This window comes from Macaca thibetana, chromosome 3 (assembly GCF_024542745.1).
Source record: "Macaca thibetana thibetana isolate TM-01 chromosome 3, ASM2454274v1, whole genome shotgun sequence".
NCBI lineage: Eukaryota > Metazoa > Chordata > Mammalia > Primates > Cercopithecidae > Macaca > Macaca thibetana.
The window spans coordinates 130,022,700-130,045,545 of record NC_065580.1 but is presented as its reverse complement, the minus strand read 5'-3'; the positions used below and the strand labels follow the sequence as shown (position 1 = coordinate 130,045,545).

Sequence of the window (22,846 nt, the reverse complement as noted above, 5' to 3'; positions counted from 1 at the left end):
ATCCAGGTTGTCCCGGGGGTGTTTTTGCCATAAAAGGGTCAGAATTGCCATGCAAACAGAGAACAGTGCTGACAGGTGTTCAAAATCAAGTCGTAAACTCCATCTCAATGGAATCCTCTAGCCCATGGAAGTGGTGGAATATTCCTGCAGGTAACTGGACAGGGGATTTCCTCTCATTGTTCTGCCTCTCTGGACCAATGGGAGTTTCCAGATACAGCCGCCTTTGAAGAATAAAATTAGATAATTGGGTGGAATATCCCCTGAATATGTCTGGAAGCAATTACATTCTGCCTTGACTCCTGGGAGTGCTGAGTGAATAATGCCACCTTCATTGCATCTAATAGCGATGTGGTCAGCTCATTAGTGAAGTTCATATTTTTGTTAAGAAACTCGTGGTGAACTCAGTTTCCAAGCAAAATATTTACTTATTTTACTTTTTATTTTAGAGACAGGGTCTTGCTCTGTCACTGAGGCTGGACTGCAGCAGTGCAATCATGGCTCACTGCAACCTCAACCTCATGAGCTCAAGTGAACCTCCCACCTCAGGCTCCCAAGTACCTGGGACTGCAGGTGCAGGCCACCATGCCTGGCTTATGTTTTTGAATTTTGCTTTTTTAGACACAGGATCTTGCTATGTCGCCCAGGCTGGTCCTGGACTCCTGGCCTCAGGCAATCCTCTTGCCTCTGCCTCTCAAAGTGCTATAGGATTACAGGTGTGAACCACCATGCCTGGCCAGGCGAAATAATTAGATTCTTCCTTTCTGGTACAGAAGGTGAAACTAGTATGTCTGCTCAGTGGGATCCTACAGGCATCCTCTCCAGCTGTTGTGGAGGTAGATGCAGAGCTTCCAGGATGTGTATCCACCTTACCTTAACTTAGGTGGACATAGAGCCTGCAGGATCCTCTGCTGCTGCTGCTGCTGCTGCTGCTGCTATGGAGACTGAAAATGCTCTCCAGTGCCTAGCAGGCCAGGTGTAAAAGCTGACTTGGAAAGCAAGGGACATCAGTGCTGAGAGCACCTACCTGCCTGAGAATAAGAAGCAGACAGTCCTGGGTATGGCATCACTGTCATGGTTGGCTAGCAGGTACCAGATGAGGCATGGCCAGAAGTGGCCAATCAGCTTTTAAATGCCAAAGACAGGACAGTTACAGAGGGGAGAGGTGGAGAGGACATGGTGAGAGGGACAGTAAACACCTGCAACATGTGCACACACAGGTGGGCCCTTGGGGCAGAGTCAGCTGAGGTATGGTTGGTGATGAAGATGCTGTGTTGAGACACTGGATACCCAAGGCATTTATAAACGTTCATACACATTGGAGGGACTTAAGCCTACTCATGATACCACCCGGACCTCTTTACAAAAATACTGAAGATATAAAGATTTCTTCAATTGGACTCTGAACCTGTAGGTCTCTTTTAATGAGGGTCAAGCTCCAAGTTTTGTGTTGCTATGTGATTCTATTTCTTGATTTTAATAATGACAGAGAAAAGTATGGATACCTCCATTCCGAAAATCTACTGGGGCTGGGCCATCTGAAAGGATCATATGATACGGGGAAGAAATGAGAGTCTGTATTATTAAGAGAATCCTGGCCGAGTGCGGTGGCTCATGCCTGTAATCCCAGCACTTTGGGTGGCTGAGGTGGGTGGATCACAAGGTCAGGAGTTCAAGACCAGCCTGGCCAAGATGGTGAAACTCCGTCTCTACTAAAAACACAAAAATTATCCAAGTGTGGTGGCGAGCGCCTGTAATCCCAGTTATTTAGGAGTCTGAGGCAGGGAATTGCTTGAACCCGGGATGCAGGGGTTGCAGTCAGCCAAGATTGCACCACTGCATTCCAGCCTGGGTGACAGAGCGAGACTCCGTCTCAAAAAAAAGAGAGAATCCTCTAGAAGTCATATTTGTTGAGGGGTGAATAAGGTTGACATAGAGGCCAGAAGTGGCTAGAAAAGGTACATCATAATCTGATGACAGACCCCCGTTATGGAGTGTTTCTGGATGGTTCAGTCTTTCCCACAGTTGACTGGATCTTCTCCTGGTGTACAATAGCTCTGTGTCCACCTGGTGTCAAGTGGTTGGAGAAGGGGGACACCTAGGATCTCCAGATCATGTCATTCCTCAGGAGAAACAAGTGTGTGAGGGAAGACATCCTCTGCAGTCCAGGAATTGTACTGCCCTCTTCCTAAGGCTGCTCTGTTTATTTGTGTGTGTGTGTGTGTGTGTGTGTGTGTGTGTGGTGTGATGGAGAGTCGGGGGTGCATTTTGGAAGAAGACACAAAATTCTGTCCTTTAAATCTACCTAGATAATGCACATCTATGAATTCTATAGTAATACTGTCAGTCTTCCTTTGCATTTAGATATTAGAAACAGGTATTCACCTGAGAAAAAATGAGGTACCTAAGTTCACAGCTAATAAATAAGATCACTGTAGACATGACTGGGGAAGGGAAAAGAAAAGCACATAACTATTCTTGCTCAGAACAAAAACTACTAGGCTGGCGTGGGGGCTTATGCCTGTACTCCCAGTACTTTGGGTGGTCAAGGCGGGCAGATCACCTGAGTTCAGGAGTTCGAGACCAGTCTGGCTAATATGGTGAAACCCCATCTCTACTAAAAATACAAAAATTAGCCGGGCGTGGTGGCGCGTCTGTAATCCCAGCTACTTGGGAGGCTGACGAAGGAGGATCGCTTGAACCCAGCTGGCGGAGGATGTAGTGAGCTGAGATTGAACCACTGCACTCCAGCCTGGGCAACAGAGCAAGACTGTCTCCAAAATAATAATAAATAAATAAATAAATAAATTTTAAAATTATGTTTAAAAAACAGGGAAATTAAGCTACAGTACATGATAGGAAAAACAAAATGGTAAGGAATTAAAAGAAAGCTAAAGGTAAGTAAATAAAAGCTAAGGGAACATGCTGTAAGTTCAACAAACCAAAATTAAGTAAAACTAGTGAAGAGGTCATCTACACAAGAATGATGAAGGGACACTTGGCAGTATAGAGATCTGAGTCCAAGGGCCACGAGTCCCAAGCCAGGCACACGGCATCCCCTGAACTACACTAAGGAGCCTCCCATTCTGTTACGCTTCTGATTTCGGAAGTAGGCTATACAGCTTGTCTATGCAGGGACACCTGCAGGGCTTCAGGAGTCTCATTAACTCAGATGGTTCCAGATCGTCCCACTCCTGGGGTCCAGCCAAGGAGCCATGACTCACCTACTCTGTCATACTCCATTCATCACCCTGTGAGCAGGGCCTCCTTCACCTAGTGGATATGTGTCCCTCACTCAGGTCAGTAAATTGGGAGCCCCATCTACCCCCTTAACACAGGGACTACTTAAGGGCTACACATTTGATATGGTTTGGCTCTGTGTCCCCACCCAAATCTCATGTTGAACTGTAATCCCCACTTGTCAGGGGAGGGACCTGGAGGGAGGTGATTGGATCATGGAGGTAGATTTTCCCTATGCTGTTCTTGTGATAGTGAGTTTTCATGAGCTCTGATGGTTTAAAAGTGCATTTCCCCAATCTCTTTTTTTTTTGAGATGGAGTCTTACTCTGTTTCCAGGTTGGAGTGCAGTAGCGTGATCTCGGCTCATTGCAACCTCTGCCTCCTGAGTTCAAGCAATTCTCCTGCCTCAGCCTCCCGAGTAGCTGGGACTACAGGTGCATGCCACCATGCCCAGCTAATTTTTCTGTATTTTGCTTTTTAGTAGAGATGGGGTTTCACCATGTTGGCCAGGATGGTCTCAATCTCTTGACTTTGTGATCTGCCTGCCTCGGCCTCCCAAAGTACTGGGATTATACAGGCATCAGCCACCACACCTGGCCTCCCCACTTTCTCCTGCTACCATGTAAGACGTGCCTTGCTTCTCCTTCGCCTTCTGCCATGATTATAAGTTTCCCAAGGCCTCCCAGCCATGCAAACTGTGGGTCAATTAAACCTCTTTTCTTCATAAATTATCCAGTCTCAGGTAGTTCTTTACAGCAGTGTGAAAATGGACTAATACAACATCTATGGGAGATTTTTTTTCCTTTCTTCCTAGAATCCTTTCCTGAAGTATGAAGACTTTCTTTTTCTTTTTTTTTTTTTTTGAGACAGAGTCTCGCTCTGTCGCCCAGGCTGGAGTGCAGTGGCCGGATCTCAGCTCACTGCAAGCTCCGCCTCCCGGGTTTAGGCCATTCTCCTGCTTCAGCCTCCTGAGTAGCTGGGACTACAGGCGCCCGCCACCTCGCCTGGTTAGTTTTTTGTATTTTTTAGTAGAGACGGGGTTTCACCGTGTTAGCCAGGATGGTCTCGATCTCCTGACCTCGTGATCCGCCCATCTCGGCCTCCCAAAGTGCTGGGATTACAGGCTTGAGCCACCGTGCCCGGCCGAAGACTTTCTAATACTTGTCCTAGATATGTGCTTTCCAAATCTTCACAGGTCACGCAGAGTCAAGCCCTGAACCTCAGAAGGAGGATACTTATCTTTCAAGAGGAAGGGAGGATCATGCTGTTGAACAACCCTGAGGATTTCAGAAAGGGGCTCTGGGTTTGGATGCTGACTCTTCCACTTACTAGCTCTGCACTCTCGGGGAAACTGTACCTCTATGAGCTTCAGTTTCCAGCCTGTATTGTTAGTGTACTATTACTATGTGACTGTGCTCAGTAATTAGGTCAGGGAATATATTTGGCAGAGATGATGCAGTGTTTTTATTTAAAATCCAGAATAATCAGATTTAGGGGAAGCAATTGGAGGGTATGAAGCTACTCGGAGCTTCAGAACTCACCTTTCTGGGTTAATCCATGATGTGACTCCAAAGGGCATCTTGATGAGGATGCTCATTAGCCAGGAAGGTGTCAAGCTCTGCTTTCAAAGGAAGGGCAACTTATGTCCATTTTCTTTAAGGAAGGGTTTTTGTGTTTTTTTTTTTTTTTTTGAGATGGAGTCTTGCTCTGTCGCCCAGGCTGGAGTGTAGTGGCGCGATCTCGGCTCACTGCAAGCTCCGCCTCCTGGGTTCACACCATTCTCCTGCCTCAGTCTCCCAAGTAACCAGGATTACAGGGGCCCACCACCACGCCCGGCTAATTTTTTGTATTTTTTTTAGTAGAGACGGGGTTTCACTGTGTTAGCCAGGATGGTCTCAATCTCCTGACCCTGTGATCCGCCCACCTCAGCCTCCCAAAGTGCTGGGATCACAGGCATGAGCCACCATGCCCAGCCAAGGAAGGGTCTTAACTACTGAGGCTCACATAAATTTAGAGCACTTATTTCCCTGTTGAAAAGGAAGTGGTGATATGACAGGAAGAATTTATTTTAGAACTACCTGACATGGTTGTGAGCCACACACGTGACTGCACCTATAGTCTCTTCTTTCCTTGGAGAACTCCCAACAGAAGAGGACAGAGATTTTGCCTAGGCTGAGGTGGGCGCTTGCCTACCTGAAACAGAGACAAGTCTAGAGTAACTCCAGAAGGGTCCTCAAGAGGCCCACCTCCCTTTCAGGGCAGAAGTTCAGTTGCTGGTCTCAGGGAAAAGCCTGTCTTGTTGTGTGGAGCATCCCCAAACATACCACATTTTAAGCAGAAATAAAAAATATTTGCTGACAAAGTGGGGGTCAGAGAAGGGATGAGCGCACATCTCTAAAAAAGAAAGGCGCAGCACGCAGGTTCTAGTTCTTGACTTTAATGCCCTTGGAGTGTACTGAGGCTCCATACACCAAAGCACTCACAGACAGGTACATGAACTCACACAGGAAGTGTTATACTGTGTACATAAACCCAACACCGTACAGAAGGACGACGACGGACCCAGGTGACTCGAGGTGACTGCCTGTTCCCATACCCACTGTTTGTTCCCACCTCCCTCAACCCCTGCCAACCCCCATCCTTCCCACTCAATACGTATATACACAGACATGATTCCCTCAGAATTCCAAAAAGTGCCTCTCCCACCCCAGTTCCCAACACTCCAGCTTTGGATGAAAAAAGCCTCTCTCTTTTAAGGATCATGAGACAGGCACCACCTTCATGCAAGAGCCCCAGAAAAATAGTACCCAAGAAAGCTTAATAATGTATATTGGAATCAAATATGGATAGAACATATGCAGAAGGACAATATTTGAAATATTACTGGGATCAAAATGCTCAGTGTGGGTAGTTTTTGTTTTGTTATTGCTGTTTGCTTTAACCTGTTCAAGAGCTGGTTTAGACCAAGACCACACATGGATGCTCACGCCGCCTGTGTCTTATAAATGTCACTTCCTAGTCCTCCAGCAAGCAACCCAGAACAGGAAGATTATATCACCTGATAAGCCTGAAGCACAAGGCTCAGACAGTTCCCAGAATATCCTAAGCCCCAGGAAAGAACAGAAACTTCCAGAGTACAGCTGACTGCTTTCTGCATGGTAAGCACTGGGCAGCCTGGTGAACAAGGCAGAGGTAGAATAAGGAAGGTGACAATTCCTTCCTTTGATTTAGAGTGTTACGCAAAGAATTCCTCCCCTGGAATGGGATGTGTTTCAGTGTGGTTTTGCTTCAGTCTTTTTCATTGCTATAACATTAGCTTTTTTATCTTTAAGGAATTTTATTATGGCGAGCATTTCACCATGTGGTCCCATCTCCTGAAACTTTCACTTTGGTTTGACTCACTGATAACTACTGGCCTGTCTCAAGGCAAGATGAATCCAGTTCCTTGTCAAGCGAGAGGGATTTACTGACATTACACACAACAATTCTATAAAGATGCACTTCCTTCTGATCAGGGAGAAGCTTTCAACCTTTGGAGCCTTCCTTCCAGACCCAACCCTTCTTCTGCTCTGGGCCTGGCCATTCAGAGTTGAAAAGGGATCAAATGGGGAGAAATCACTTCCACAGGGATAACCCCTTTATTTGGAGGCCATTAGCACAATCCACCACATCTAATTCACTTTTTAGCCTGGCCTCGGTTTCTCATCAGAGAATGGAGAAACTAGACCACTGAATTCGTTCACTCTATTTAGAAAGAGCTCTCAGCTTGCTGCCCAGTGTCACCTCTCTGTCTTCTCTACTGGCCAGAGCCTTGTGTCCTACAGTGGCACAGAAGACATTATTGTGAGGATCACAAAGGGAGTCAGAGAAACAGGGGTTTCTCCAGCGAGAGCCACAAGAAGTGTTCTTACCCAGCATCCCTGTAACCCTAAGCCAGCCTTCAGGACCTGTTTTTGAGCAAACCTGCATTTGAGCAAACAAGTTTCTCCCTGGCTTGCATGTATGGACTCTAAATAACCAAGCCCTGCGATGCTCCGTGGGATGGCGGGTAGCAGAAAGGGTCAAGGCCACATTACTGAAAGCACTGGGCTTAATGAACTGCTCTCTGTTCACACAGACTTTATCAATAGTCTGCCTCTCTGTCAAAAAATGAACACATATTAGGCAGTAGGTAACACCAATCAGAAGAACCGAAATCAAAGACTTTTCTCTTAGAACAATTCAAGAGCCATGTTTTTGGGCTAACCTCCAAGCAGGGACATCAGCTCCAAAAAAGCGACTATCCCTTTGTATATGAGAACAATAGAGAGAGCCCATATCTCAGAACATGAATGACTGTTCTTTCCTCTTAGATCTCAGTATTCACCTCTTTTCCACCTCTAAAAGAGAACAACAGGAGTGCACAACCATGCCCTGGAATCTTTGTTTACACAGAGGGAACAGGAGGTCACTGCCTTCCAGCCCCACGGAGGAATTCAACCAAAGTCCCAGGGCTTGGTCTTCTTTTCCTCATATGAACAGAGACTTCAGCTCCCCCTATAGCCATCTCATCTATCTGGTCCTGTAAGTCTGGGACCAGGGAGGTTGTCCTCCCCAATTCCTTTATTTATTTATTTTAACGATGGTGTTGCCCAGGCTGGAGCATAGTGGCTAGCCATAGGCATGATCATAGTACACTACAGTCTTCATCTCCTGGGCTCAAGTGATCCTCCTGCCTCAGCCTCTGGAGTAGCGGGTACTACAGGTGTGTGCCTGAGTAGCCTGGACTACAGGCGTGTGCCCAAGTAGCTGGGACTACAGACATGTTCCTGGCTCACATCAATTCTTCACACATTAAAAAAAAAAATCTCCCTTCAGGAATACCCAGGAAGAGACAGGTACGGTCATGATTACAGAGAGACGCCCTTAATGCAGCATGGAAATGTTACATTGTGATCAGTGGTGCTACACAGTTCTTCCTTTAGGAGATGCATGTCCAGACCCTGACTAGTTGGCCCAGGCTGTAGACAGAGCAAGAAGGAAATGCAGTAGTAACAGATCCTTGGGGATCTTTTTCAATTTCTGAAATAGAGGAGTAAGTAAAACAAAATATAGAGGAGTGAGGAGTAAAACAAAATATAGAGAAGTAAGACAAAAATAGAGGAGGGAGGAATAAAACAAAAGGGAAGTTTTCTCTGTCTTCCTACGGCTCCTAGGATAGCTGTGTGTCTCACCCAGCCCTTCCTTTACCTTCTCAGAAGACATGCTCTCCTAGGAGAATGTTACCAGGACAGAGCAACAAGGTTTAAAGAGGGGGCCCCTTCCAAAGAGGTTCACCACAAATTGGATTCTAACACATGAGATAGCAGCCAAGGAGGTGTTCTGAGCCTCTAAAAAGGATGTTACATGTCAAACATAACAGAAGATCTAGGCATCTTGCCTGCTTGACTTGGGGAATCTTCAAAAGAAGCCTCTGAAATTTGCATTCCAGCCCTGTGAGAAGACAACCCTGCAAGCAAGGAGGGTGGTGGAAGATAGGAGAAGCTGTGGCCCTAAGACAGGGCTGTAAACATTGTGGTTTTCTAAGGCCAACTGGGTGCATAGCTTTGGCAGCTATGGTTAAATCTCCAAAAGGTGGTGAATAACATGTTCCGGAAGGAAAAGAGAAGTCTTTCCACATTTTAGGAAAGTGGGCAACTATTCTTGGAGGAGAAGGGGTGCAGTGGGACAGAAGATGCTCTTTCTTCTTCAGCCAGGGGCTACGGGGTGGCTGGTCAGGTAAATCCCCCATCATGTTCCGTGTTCACACAATACACTAAGCACAAGGGAGGGACGCTTGAACAGGGTCGAGGAAGTGATTAGGCCTCATCGATTTGATAATGTGGCTCTAAAATGGGCAGAAACTCTCTTGCAAGGTCAAGAAGGTGACGAAACTTCTTGGGACTTCCTGCTCAAGCCCTAGCTATCAGCCTCAAGGAAAGACTACCATGCCTTGAGGAAAGGCCAGGTGAGCGCTGGCCGGAGTGCCTGCAGGCTGCAAGCCCTGAGCCCAACCCTGAGGTGCAGTCAGGGAGAGTGGGGCTACACCTCTGTCCCCTGGGAGCTGTGCCTCAGGACTCGGTCCTCACCTCGGCAGATTCTGGGGCAGTCAGCAGCCCCTTCAGGGATCTTACTCCCACAGCCACCAAGTGTGGTGGACATCCTCCCTGATGGGACTCTTGCCTACCAAGGCTACTCACCACCATGTGATCTTGAACTCATAGATGGGGCGCTTGCAGTAGTAGTGGTTCACGAGGTGCTTGTCACACACCCCGATGCACTGGTGGTCCACGGTGAGGCCCTGGGCCGAGAGGTCCGTGACCAGGCAGTGCAACAGGTCATAAACATCAGCCACAGCCTCCCAGGGCCCAAAAGACACATCCACTTCACAGTGGTGCTCAAAAAGCTGCCCGTCACTCTCACTCCGCTCAAAGCGCAGGGAGTTGAGGAGCGGACACTCATACGGGGTGATGGGCATCTCCTCCTTGAAGACACAGACCTTGAGCTTGGCAAAGCGGGCCTTCCGCTGGACCGCACGCAGCCGGGCGATCTCCACAATCCGCTCCAAGTGGTCTATGAGGATGAACACAACACCTATCACTGGGGTGAAGGGGCAGGACAGGGCGGCAGAGATGCACAGAGAAACAGTCCTGAAGATGGAGGATGCAGGAGGGGAAAGACAGATTTCTCGGGGAAAGGATTCAGGGGGCCAACGAAGGGCACAAACTGAAACAAGGGTCATGGTTCTCTACAGCAAAGGAGAGCCAATGGGACGAGGGTTGTCCTTCTGAAACACAATTTGCTGACTGTCACAGGCCAGGTAGGACCACCTTAACTGGAATCTCCCCAGTGTGACTGGGAGGGGACGACACTCCCTCCCATCTTGAGAAATCTGGATGAACGCTGCCCCCGGTGTCGTGATGGAGACCTAAACACTCACAGATGCCTTGCAGACCGCCTCCCACATACCCACCATCCTGGGCAGCTGACCCTCACCTTTGTAATAGGGCATGAGTCCCAGAAACGCTTGGCGCACCTTCTCGCCCTTCAGTGGCTGCATGTTCTCCAGCTGCTCCAGGAGGGGCCCGATGGCATAGTACTGGGCCTCTTTGTACACAGCTCGAACACGCTCCCTGGGTGGGAGGTCCCCTGAGCGCAGGAAATTCAGCACATCTCTGAGCAGGAAGGAAAGAGGGTCGGTGACAAGGCGCTAATGCTCCTGGGCAGTGCCATACAGTGCATTGGACAAAGTCTAAAACTAGACTGCCAGCTGTGTTACACTGGGTAAATGAACCTAACCTCTCCATGCTTCAGTTTCCCTGTCTGTAAAATTGGAGAAAACAATAAAACCTCATGATGTATTAGGAATTAAGTGATTAGAAAGATTAGAAAATTCCTGGCACAGAGTAGAGCCTCAATAAGTGTTACCAGTTGTTCTTATCAGTAAGCAACTATAATTACTATTATTAGGTATAATATTAGGTATTATTAGGCATATGTAAGTATAATGGGAAGATAGGACATCTAGCCCTTTATATACATTTGTTTTAGAATTGAGGTGAAATATTCAATAAATGTACAAATATTAACTGTACAGTTCAATTTTTTTTAAGTATGAATATACCCATCCAACCACACCTAGATCAAGATGAAACATTTCCATTCCTTAAGGTTTCTCATGCCACTTCCCAGTTAATCCCTACGGAAGGAACCACTCTAACTTCTCCTTCGATCAGTAAAGATGAGTTTTGCCTTTTCTTGAAATACATATAAATAGAATTATGCAGTATGTTCTCTTTCGTACCTGGCTTCTTTCCTTTAACATAATGTTTTTGAAATTTATCCACCAAATAAATAAAAACAAACCGGTAGTTTGTTATTATTATTATTTATTATGTAAGTATACCTTTGCATGAATATGGTATAATTTATTTACCCTGTTGTCTCTTTGATGGACATTTGGGTTGTTCCCAGTTTTTGGCTATTATGAGTAAAGCTGGGATAAACATTCCTATATTAGACCTTTAGGCCAGGCACGGTGGCTCACACCTGTGATCCCAGCACTTTGGGAGGCCGAGGTGGGTGGATCACCTGAGCTCAGGAGTTTGAGACCAGCCTGGCCAAAATGGTGAAACTCCATCTCTACTAAAAATACAAAAATTAGCCAGGTATGGTGGTGGGCGTCTGTAATCCCAGCTACTCAGGAGGCTGAGGCAGGGGAACTGCTTGAACCTGGGAAGCGGAGGTTGCAGTGAGCTGAGATCATGCTACAGCACTCCAGTCTGGGTTACAGAGTGAGACTCCATCTCAAAATAAAAAAACCTTTAGTGGACACAAGCACAAATTTCTTTTGAGTAAGTATCAGGAGTAGAATTGTTCGGTCATAGGGTAAGCACGTGGTTAACAAAGTGGTTGCAGCATTTTACATTCCCACCAGCAATGCAGAAGAGTTCTAGGTGTTCCCCATCCTTGCCACTAGTATTATTCTGTAGCTATGCAGAGCAGGTAAAATGCCTAAACATAATGTCTGAAAGAACAGTTCCAGGGCTGAATAAAATCACATATTGTATTTTCTTAAAATAAAAATTCTGTCCTTCTAATTCACTTTTCAGATTTTCTTTTCTTCTTTTTTAAGAGATAGGGTCTTGTTCTGTCACCCAGGCTGGAGGGCAGTGGTGCAATCGTAGCTCAAGGCAGCCTCTAACTCCTAGGCTCAAGCAGTCCTCTTGCCTCAGCCTCCCGAATAGCTGGGACCACAGGTGCAAGCCACCAACTTTTCAGATTATTTAGTGCTAAGAGTAATCAGATACATCACTGGTACGTGTGGAAGAGAGTAAGTAAACCCCAAGATTATGCTACTACCTCAATAATAGCTTAGTCTATGACCTAATACAACACCAGCTAACACTCGCTAAGTATTACTCGGTGCCAGCCACTATTCATGGGTTATCCCATGTAATCCTCTCAATGACATTGGGGGTGTGTGCTATCTTATCCCTATGTCATAAATGAGGCTCAAGTGGGGCCCAGCCAGGTTCAGAAACATGCTTGCTCAAGTAGCCACCGCTGCCAGAGGCTCAGATCCAGCCATGGCTGACTCTACACCCACATCCACCATGGTCCAGCTTCAGCAGAAGCATTTGGACCAGAGTGTGGCAAGCTGATGACAATGGGGAACAACCCCAGGTGGAGGCCCAAGCGGCCTTCATGGTGGATGCTAGGGGTGCATAAGCTGTATAGCAAGAAATGCACCCTACGAAATGCCCTGAACCCCCTATTTTATCTGAGTCATTCAACAACTTCATCTGCTGCTGATGAATCATAGGTCACAGGAACTCATCAGCCAAAGTATGAATGTTGCCATCTCCTGCTTTCTGCCATGCCCTTGCCTGGCGCTGTCACTCTCTAACTGTGGCCACCTGGGCGTGGGCACATCCACCTCAAGTCAAACCCAGACCCCCCTCCCCAAAATCCCTTCTAAATCTTCAGCAAACCTTGGTGAGCTCTGAAAAACAAAACCCTGGGGTAAGGCCCAGCTAAGGGTATTGTGGGAGCTGCCAGCTGGAGCCGGCACTTTCCTTCCCCAAACAGCCTGCAAACAAATATCTTTTTATAGTTCTGCAGAGCGATGTGACACTTTGTTTTCTCAGCATTGGAGGCAGCTGATAACCCACTGGGGAAACCCAGATGCTTCCAAGCAAGTTATCTGACCAAGGGCTCCTTTCTGAGAATAAAAATGATCTTTCCCACAGTGTGGGCAATCCTACTTGGAGGCCAGCACAGAGATGCAGTGGTTGGAGAGTTTCTGCCTCCCGGACACTTGGTTCAAGGTCTCTAGTCATCTCCAATGTCAGACTGAAAGAGCTAAGAGTTCCAGTCACGTACTCTGAAAAGGACATGGCTAGGGGTCATACCAAGGCTCTTTATATAATCCTCATTGACAAGCCTGTGCAGCAGCTATAATTATTTCTCATTTCACAAACATGGAACCTGAGATATAAAGTCTTTAAATTGTTTATGTGTAAGACTGTCAGAACTCCTTTCTTGGGAAAGGTTTTGTTTTCTTTTTTCAGAGACAGAGTCTCGGCCGGGCACGGCCTGTAATCCCAGCACTTTGGGAGTCTGAGGCAGGAGGATCACTTGAGTTCAGGAGTTCGAGAACATCCTGGCCAACATAGTGAAACCTCATCTATACAAAAAATCAAAACTCAGCCAGGCGTGGTGGTGTGCACCTCTAGTCCCAGCTACTTGGGAAACTGAGACAGGAGAACTGCTTGCACCTGGGAGGTCAAGGCTGTAGTGAGCCATGCTCACGCCACTGCACTCAGCTAGGGCAACAGAGCAAGACGCTGACTCAAAAAAAAAAAAAAAAAAAAAGACAGTCTCACTCTATTGCCCTGGCTGGAGCACAGTGGTGGGATCACGACTCGCCGCAGCCTCCAACTCCTGGGCTCAACCAATCCTCCCAACTCTGCCTCACAAGTAGCTGTGACTACAGGCAAGCGCCACGGCACCTGGCTGCTATTTTGCTGTTGTTGAGATTGTGTTTTGTCACGTTTTAGTGTTACCTCACAGGAACAACAGAGGTTTTTTTTTTTTTTTTTTTTAAAGACTTTCCTTGTCAAAATTAAAGGAGAACAACACTAGGTTAGTCTTTCATCTTTTTTTACTGTTTTAAACTACTGAAGAAGTCTGGTAACCATTGCTACACACGTACACACGTTTCCTTCCCATGGCAAGGCTGAGCCCCAAAATCCAGATCTAAAGGTATTCTCCAAGTTGTTTTAGACTACCCCCCGACATGGGATTACACTTATTCCTCTCCACACAGATGACAACTTCCTGGTCTCATATTGCGTAGGATAGCCAGGTGTGGCGGCGCATGCCTGTAGTCCCAGCTATTCAGGAGGCTGAGGTGAGAAGACTGCTTGAGCTAGGAGTTTAAGGATGCAGTAAGCTACGATGGCACTGGTGAACAGCCACTACATTCCACCCTGGGCAATATAGCAAGACCCTATCTCCAAAAAAAACAGCCCCCTCAAAAAACAAAAAAGCACCTAAAATTAAATAAATACTGTAATACCAGCATTTTGGGGGGCCAAGGTAGGAGGATTGCCTAAGGCCAGGAGCTTGAGACCGCTCTGGGCAACACAACAAGATCCCATCTCTATTTATATATATATATATAAAGATGATAGTATATATCATCATTTATTATATCATTTATCTATCTATATATATATAAAATGATGATAGTATCACACACATTAAGACCAGTGGAAGCCCCAGTGCATCAGAGCACACATATATATACATATATGTGTGTGTGTGTGTATGTGTATGTCTGTGTGTGCATGTGTATATAATTAGATAAATAAATAAAAATGAAATTTTGTTTTGTTTTGTTTTGTTTTTTTGAGATGGAATCTCGGTCTGTCGCCCAGGCTGGGGTGCAAAGGTGCGATCTCGGGTCACTGCAACCTCTGCCTCCTGGGTTCAAGCGATTCTTCTACCTCAGCTTCCTAAGTAGCTGGGATTACAGGTATGAGCCACCACACCCAGTTAATTTTTGTATTTTTAGTAGAGATGGGGTTTCACCATGCTGTAGTGAACTGGTCTCGAACTCCTGGCCTCAAGTGATCAACCTACCTCAGCCTCCCAAAGTGCTGGGATTACAGGCAAGAGCCACCACGCCCAGCTGAAAATAAAAATTGTTTAACTGTCTAGGATGGAAGCAATTTCATCCAGCCAGTGTGTGTTATTTGGAATTTCTCTGGCTGTCTTTGTCTCCTTTGGCAAAAAAAAAAAAAAAAAAAAAAAAAAAAAAAATTTGATCTCTTTCAAGAAGCCAATTTATTAAATTTCATCAATATGTTATCTCCTCTTCTAGGTACTATGGAAGATACCAATGTCCCATACTTAAGCCCAGGCTAATCACTTGCTAGCACTACAAAGTTGATTGTACAGGGAGAGACATACCCAAAGTGTGTGCCATCTCGGTCGATGAAGTAGCGGCCCTCGGAGTCCGTGGGGATGTAGTGCCGCCCACTGAACATGGCTGCCAACATGGTGTCTTCGTAGCACCGCAGTGTGGACAGGCGTGTAGTAAAGTGAGCCCCTCCGATGTTAAGCGGAACAACCTCAGGAAACTGGAAAGAAATCACCAGGGCTCTCAGGCAGGCAGCGGGGATTGAGAGCTGGGGTTGCTCCATCTTCACTCCCTCGGGTCTGATTGGTGCCACACCATTCATTCAGTCACTCAAGCCCAGGGGTCCATCTGAATACTTTCTTTTCTCTCTTCCCTCTGCCCCACCCTCATCACCTGCCAAGTCTTACCCATTCAAACCCTGATAGCTCTTCTGTTTTTTTTATTTGAGATGGAGTTTCGCTCTCGTATCCCAGGCTGGAGTGCAGTGGTGTGATCTCGGCTCACTGCAAGCTCTACCTCCAGGGTTCACGCCATTCTCCTGCCTCAGCCTCCCCAAGTAGCTGGGACTACAGGCTCCTGCCACCATGTTAATTTTTTGTATTTGTTTTTTTTTGTACTTTTTTTTAGTACAGACGGGGTTTCACGGTGTTAGCTAGGATGGTCTCGATCTGCTGACCTCATGATCCACCCGCCTTGGCCTCCCAAAGTGCTGGGATTACAGGTGTGAGCCACTGCACCCGGCCCCCTGATAGCTCTTAAATCAGGTCTCTTCACCTCAACTCCATTATCACTGCTCTAGAGCTCAAAGCCTTCAGTGTCCTCTCACTTCCTGAATTTACCATCTTAGTGTTCTTGCTCACAGTGTCTTCTGTGCCCAAAACGCTCTTACCACTCTCCTTCTTCTTCTGTCTATATGGCAAGGTAAATGGCCCCATATAGTGTTACAGGTTGTTCACTGCATAAAAGCTGGATGAGAGTGATCTGCTATGTGCCCTTTTTCTAATTCACACCAACGTACCATACAGGTTAGTGGCATCTACTCATTCCAGAAATTTCTATTCAAGTTCCCCTCATCTGTGAGCATTTCTGCTCTACTGTCCCTCACCTGCCCCCAGGATAGAGTTGACACATTCTTCGACTGTGCTTTCATCGTGTGCCACATTCTCCTCTATAATAGCACCTAGCACAATACATTGCCAATTATTTTCCTCCGTCAATTCACTCCACTAGACCTCAAGCTTCCCAAAGACAAGGAAAGCATCTTGGTCACCAACCACGGGCTGCCCACAGCAGAGCTCAGTAGTTGTGTGTTGAATACTTCCAGGTACCTACTCCTCTCCTAATCTGTTAAGTGAGACGGTCTCCAGTCCAGCTAAGGTTCTGGAGGCAAGGGCTGAGTGAGGAACATGAAAATGATGGCATAAATGTACCCTAAGAAGCTCGAGGTTTCCCTTAAAATGCAAGGTTGTTTTTTTTGTTTGTTTTTGTTTTTCCTGTTTTGCACTGCTTGTGGTTTCTACCAAACTGCATTTGAAAGAAGTGAGGTCATTTTAAGTTCTCTTTAATCTTCCCACAAACTTCCTCCAGATCAATTCAAATTTTATCCCTATGCATCTTTTTTTTTGAAACGGAATCTCACTGCAATGCCCAGGCTGGAGTGCAATGGCATGATCTCGGTTCCCTGCAACCTCTGCCTCCTGAGTTCAAGAGATTCTGCTGCCCCAGCCTCCAAAGTAGCTGGGACTACAGGTGGGCATGGCCACACCCAACTAATTTTTATATTTGTGGTAGAGATGGGGTTTCACCATGTTGGCCAAGCTGGTCTCAAACTCCTAACCTCAAGTGATCTGCCTGCCTTGGCCTCCCAAAGTGCTGGGATTATAGCCATGCGTCCTTTTTAATATTACGTCTCTCCTGCTCCAGTGAAAGTCTGCTTGTCTACACAGTCCCCTTCCCAGCTTTCAAATCCTTTGTGAAATAAAATAGGGTACAAATACATGAAATAAAGCTGACCCAGGGCCTTGGGCAGTGCCTGGCTCACGTAAAGACCCAAAATTCACTGAATGAACGAACAAAATAGACAGGGAGTTACACCTCTGTGTGTATGCACTGTTACTCTTCTGTACCCGTAGGACATGAAAATGCCTTGTGCTTACTCTGTAGGTCCTCTAAAACCATTTTATGTGTGTATCAAGGGCTCAGATAACATTTTGGAATAATAATACTGAACATTTCTGGAGCTCTTTAAACCTTTTCCAAAGATACTTCATACCAATCCAAGTGTTTGCTCCATATTAGAGACGAGAGGATTGAAGCAGAGAGGACAAAAGCCATCGGAAACAGTTTTGGAGCTCACATGGGACAATGTCATCAGCGGGGGGAGCTGGCGGTGGGGCCCTAGTCTGCAGTCTGTGCTCTTGTGCTCTTTCCCTCAAACCACATCATTTTCCCAACGACAGTGAACAAAAAAAATAGCACCACTGTGACTAATGACTTTTTTCCAATTGCAGAGATTACTTCCAGATTTTTGCTCATTTTCCCATGACATTGTGTGTATGGAGCTTGCAATCCCAGCACAACACTATCTGCTTCCCAAGAGCATCATCACCTAGCCCAGCCTGTTGAGGGCCTCTATCCATTGTCCTGGGACTCCACATACCACATGCTCCTGGATTTGGCACTATCTTAGTCCCTGCCTCCTAGAAGCCATCTTCGGTGTCCAGTAACACTTCACCTTCCCTCCTCTTTATTTTTTATTTGTAGAGATGGAGTCTGTGTTGCCCAAGCCAGTCCCAGACTCCTGGCCTCAAGCAATCCTCCTGCCTTGGCCTCCCAAAATGCTGGGATTACAAGTGTAAGCCACCACACCTGGCATCGTTTCCCCTCTCTTGCTTTTTTTGTTTTTGCTTGTAGGTAGGGTCTTATTGTGTCACACCCAGGCTGGACTACAGCGGCACAATCACGGCTCACTGCAGCCTCAACCACCAGGGCTCAAGCGATTCTCCCAACTCACCTTCCTGAGCACCTGAGAGTACAGGCACACACCACCAAGCCTGGCTAATTTTTACTTTTGTAGGGGCAAGATCTCACTGTTGCCCTGGCTAGTCTCTAACTCCTGGCCTCAAGCAATCCTCCCACCTCAGCATCCCAAAGTGCTGAGATTACAGATGTGAGCCACCATGCCTGGTATATTTTCCTGTCTCGAGCGTCATTTCAGGTGTTGACATGATAGTATCACACACATTAAGACCCGTGGAAGCCCCAGTGCATCAGAGCACAGCAGCCTGTGAGTGCAAGCCATGGGATGCCAGGTGACTGTAGCTACATCTATGAACTGGCCTGCTCCTTATCTGCAGACAGCTCCTTGCCTTGTTCCTTGGGCAGCTGGAGACTAGGTGCGGGCAACCACTACAGCATCCTGTTGGATTCTCTAGAAGACATCTTTTTCTTTTCTTTTCTAAAATTCATCCAACCCAAAATGCCTTTTTTTGTGTTTCCAGTCGTAGTAGGGCCGGGGCCCCTGCTATGTTGCCCAGGCTGGCCTCCAACTCCTCCCCTCAAGCGATCCTCCCTCTCAATGTGTTGGGATTACAGGCTTGAGCCACCGTGCCTGGTCAGACACCATCGGCTCTCGGGGCTCCAGGGTCCCCCTCCCACGGCCCACCCTCCCTCCTATCTTCAGTAAACGTGGGACATGGGGATGGGAGTAAATCACCCCAAAGAGTACTGGGCGGAGGGGCTAGGGAATGGGGAAGCACATCTAGTGGGTGCAATTGACGGGTTGAACGTGGGTGGGGAGGGGTGCAGGTGGTCGGGGGAGGGGCGTAGGTGGGCGAGGGAGGTGCAGGTGGGTGGGGGGAGGGGGGCGCAGGTCCGCGGGCCCCGCCCCCAACCGCGGCACCGCCCACCTGCCAAGGTCAGCTATGCCCGGCGCCCGCTTCTTCCCCGCGCCCCTCCCCACGCCCCCACGGCCCGCCGCCCGCCCGGGTACCTCCTGGGGCAGCAGGGGCAATGCGTGCCCCGCCTGCGTGGCCGTCGGCGTGGCAGGCTCCAGAAAGTCGTCTTCGGCGTCGGAGCTGGACATGGCACCGTCCTGGCGACGGCTGTCTGGCTCCCGCCCCGTGACTACCACCATCCCTCTGGCTCTGGGCAGTGGGCGCGGCTTGGGGCGGGCGGGCGGAGGCGGTGGCCCCGGGCACTCCCTACCGCCTAGCAGCGCCTGGCATGACGCGGCCGGCTGCGGGCGGGCCTGAGGGGGCCGAGAGGCAGTGCGCAGGCGGGAAGGCGGCGGCTCAGTCAACGCCGACCCGCTTGCGCCCAGCCGCTGGCCTGACGCCACCGCCTCCCGCTACTGGCCGACGCCGCTCTGATTCCGCCATGACTGGCAGGAAGCTCGCCCAGTCGAAGAGCAGGCAGCGCCAGCGGCCTGCGCCTGAGTGGTCCCTGGGGGGCGGCCTGCGAGCCTGCCGTGCTCTGATTGGTCCTCTGGCCAGCGGGCGCGCCCTCCCCGGGAGACCCGGCGGTGGTGGGCCGCTACGCTCTCATAACTGCGCCTCCGCTTGTGCGGTGAGGACGGTTCCCGCCCACGTTAGGGTAGATCCCTGATCGCTTCACACGAGGGCTCACGACTTACTCGAGTGTCTGTCCCCAGGGCAGCGGGTCCTTGTCTCCTCAATGGAAGGCCTGAGCACCCTTTCCTGGAGGATGTGGCGGGAGGAGGGCTGAGGTGGCTGCGCCCCGCGACCGCGGCTGGCTCCGCCCGGAGCCGCAGGGCACCGCCCGGGTGTCCAGTCCTTCCCCACTCACTGACGCAGGAATCCGAACGAGAAGACCCCAAATCGGAGCACTTGAGTTCAGTGAATAATGACAGTGACTCCCCACCGTTACCGTTTTTCCACCGTGACATAGAGATGGAGATAGGCCCTTCCGCAAGATGCTCCTGGGCTGGGAGGCGGAGTCCAGCGCCAGAGGTCCGTTCAGCGCAGGGACTCTCCTGGGGATCAAGGTTCTTAGCCCGTTCAAGCCATTTTCTCTTTTTTTTTAAAGACAGGGTCTCGCTCTTGCCCGGGCTGAAGTGCAGTGGCGCCACCATAGCTCATTGCAAACCCTGGGCTCAAGCGATCCTCCCGCCCCAGCCTCCCGAGTACCTGGGACCACAGGCTCGCTCCACCACACTCAGCTGATTTTTTTACATTTTGGCCGGCCCAGTGGCTCACGCCTGTAATCCCGGCTCTTTGGTAGGCGATGCTGGTGGATCACCTCTGGTCAGGAGGCTGAGACCAGCCTGGCCAACATGGTGAAACCTCATCTCTACTAAAAATACAAAATTAGCCAGGCGTGGTGACACACTTGTAATCCCAGCTAGTGGGGAGGCTGAGGCAGGAGAATCGCTTGAACCCAGGAGATGGAGATTGCAGTGAGTCGAGATCACGGCCACTGCACTCCAGCCTGAGCAGCAAGAGCAAAATTCCGTCTCAAAAAAAAAAATTTTTTTTTTCTTCTAAGAAATGGGGTCTTGTCATGTTGCCCAGGCTGGTCTCAAACTCCTTGCCTCAAGCTATCCTCCCTCATCAGCCTCCCAAAGTGCTGGGATCACAGGCGTGCACCACAACCATGCTTCTCCTTTTCAAATCGTTTTCACACCCAGTTCCTCATCTCCTTCTCACTGTGTAGTGACAGAAAAGAAAACTGAGTCGTAGATTAGACAGCTGTAGGAGTGTCCTAGGTCTGTGTTTTCTCCAACTTCAGTTGCATCAAAATCCTTGGAGGGAGACCTTGTTTAAGCACAGATGAAAAGGAATGAAATCACGTCATTTGCCGCAACGTTGATGGACGTCATTATGTTAAGTGAAATAAGCCAGGCACAGAAAGACATAAATATTGCATGTTCTCATCTGTGGCAGCTAAAAAACAATCGATCTCATAAATTTAGAGAGTAGAAAGAAACCAGAGGCTGAGAATGGTTGGATGAGAAATGAAGAGATTTAGGTTAATGAAGGGCATACAGTTAGATAAAAAGGTTTACGTTCTATGGTTCAAAAGCAGAGTAGTGACTATAATTAACAACAATGGATTGTATATTTCAAAATAGCTGGAAGGCACTTTGTGAAGCCAGGGTGGGAGGATAACTTGAGCCCAGGAGTTTGAGACCAGCCTGGACAACATAGTTAGACCCTACCTCTACAAAAAGCAAAAAAAAAAAAAAAAAAAAAAAAAAAAAAAAAAAAAATATATATATATATATATATATATATAGCGCAGAGTGTGGTGGTTCACATCTGTGTCCCAGCTACTCGGAGGCTAAAGCAAGGAGGATCGCTGGAGCCACAGAGGTCGAAGCTGCAGTGAGCTGTGATTGCACCACTGCATTCCAGAGCCTAGGTGACAGAGACCCTGTTTCAACAACAACAATAACAAAAATCTAGAAGAGAGGAGTTGAATTGTTTCCAAAACATGGGTAAATTCCCAAAGTGATGGATACCACTAATGCTCTGACTTGATCATTACACATCCTGTGCACGTAACAAAATATCACAGATACCCCATAAATATGTAAAATACTATGTAATCTTAAAAAGTAAAAATAAAAAAACAAACAGAGGCCCAGTCCCACCGCCAGAGAATCTGAGTTGACCAGTCTAGGATGAAGCCCTTGGTAATTTGCATTCCTAACAAATACCAGGATAATTATGATGCTGCCGGTCCATGAACCACACTTTGAGTAACACTGCCCTAAAGGAGACCCCATGAGGCCCTCTCTTGTCTTCCATTGTACTCTTGTCTTTCTCAAAAATACCTGTAACAAAATTTCCTCTTTCAATCCTTATGCCAGTTGGGATGTTTCACCTGTACCAAGAAACTGCAACCAAAAGTAGTTTAAGCAGTCAGGGAATTTTATTTTAATTTTATTTTTTTATTTATTTCTGAGACAGAGTCTCGCTGTGTCACCCTGGCTGGAGTGCAGTGGCACGATCTCGCCTCACTGCAACCTTCACCTCCTGGGTTCACGCCATTCTCCTGCCTCAGCCTCCCGAGTAGCTGGGACAACAGGCGCCCACCACCACGCTCGGCTAATTTCTTTTTGTATTTTTACTAGAGACATGGTTTCACTGTGTTAGCCAGGATGGTCTCGATCTCCTGACCTCATGATCCACCCGCCTTGGCCTCCCAAAGTGCTGGGATTACAGGCGTGAACCACTGAGCCCGGCCAAGGAATTTTATTATCTTACATAACAGGAAGTCTGAGCAGACGTAGAGGTTGGTTTATTAAGTAACGCACAGTGGCTCACGCCTATAATCCCAGCACTATGGGAGGCCGAAGTGGTCGATCACATGAGGTCAGGAGTTCGAAACCAACCTGGCCAAGATGGTGAAACTCCATCTCTACTAAAAATACAAAAATTAGCTGGGTGTGGTGGCAGGCGCCTGTTATCTCAGCTACTAGGGAGGCTGAGGCATGAGAATCACTTGAACCTGGGAGGCGGAGGTTACAGTGAGCCAAGGTCATGCCACTGCATTCCAGCCTGCACAACAGGAGCAAAACTCTGTCTGAAACAAAACAAAACAAAACAAAAAACAATTACCAGGACTCAAATTTTTGACTTATTACTGCAGTCTGGGCAACATAGTGAGACCACATCTCTAGAGAAAGAGAAAAAAAGA

General features: G+C 47.8%; 1 protein-coding gene across 3 annotated transcripts; it reads right to left on the bottom strand.

Annotated features, from left to right (window-relative positions):
* Window positions 1–5,658: 5,658 nt before the first annotated feature.
* On the bottom strand, window positions 5,659–20,162 carry KCTD7 (potassium channel tetramerization domain containing 7). 3 transcript variants are annotated; one of them, XM_050783586.1, is made up of 4 exons: window positions 19,818–20,162; window positions 15,235–15,404; window positions 10,252–10,430; window positions 5,659–9,828 (listed from the first exon to the last, which is right to left on the bottom strand). In XM_050783586.1, exons 1-4 carry the CDS (start codon window positions 20,088–20,090, stop codon window positions 9,452–9,454), a joined length of 999 nt encoding a protein of 332 aa, XP_050639543.1. In that variant the 5' UTR covers window positions 20,091–20,162; the 3' UTR covers window positions 5,659–9,451. The 3 variants fall into 3 exon arrangements, with proteins under 3 accessions (XP_050639543.1, XP_050639544.1, XP_050639545.1); XM_050783587.1 differs by lacking the exon at window positions 19,818–20,162 and adding an exon at window positions 19,176–19,525; XM_050783588.1 differs by lacking the exon at window positions 19,818–20,162 and adding an exon at window positions 19,176–19,525 and having other exon boundaries at window positions 10,292–10,430.
* Window positions 20,163–22,846: the final 2,684 nt, after the last annotated feature.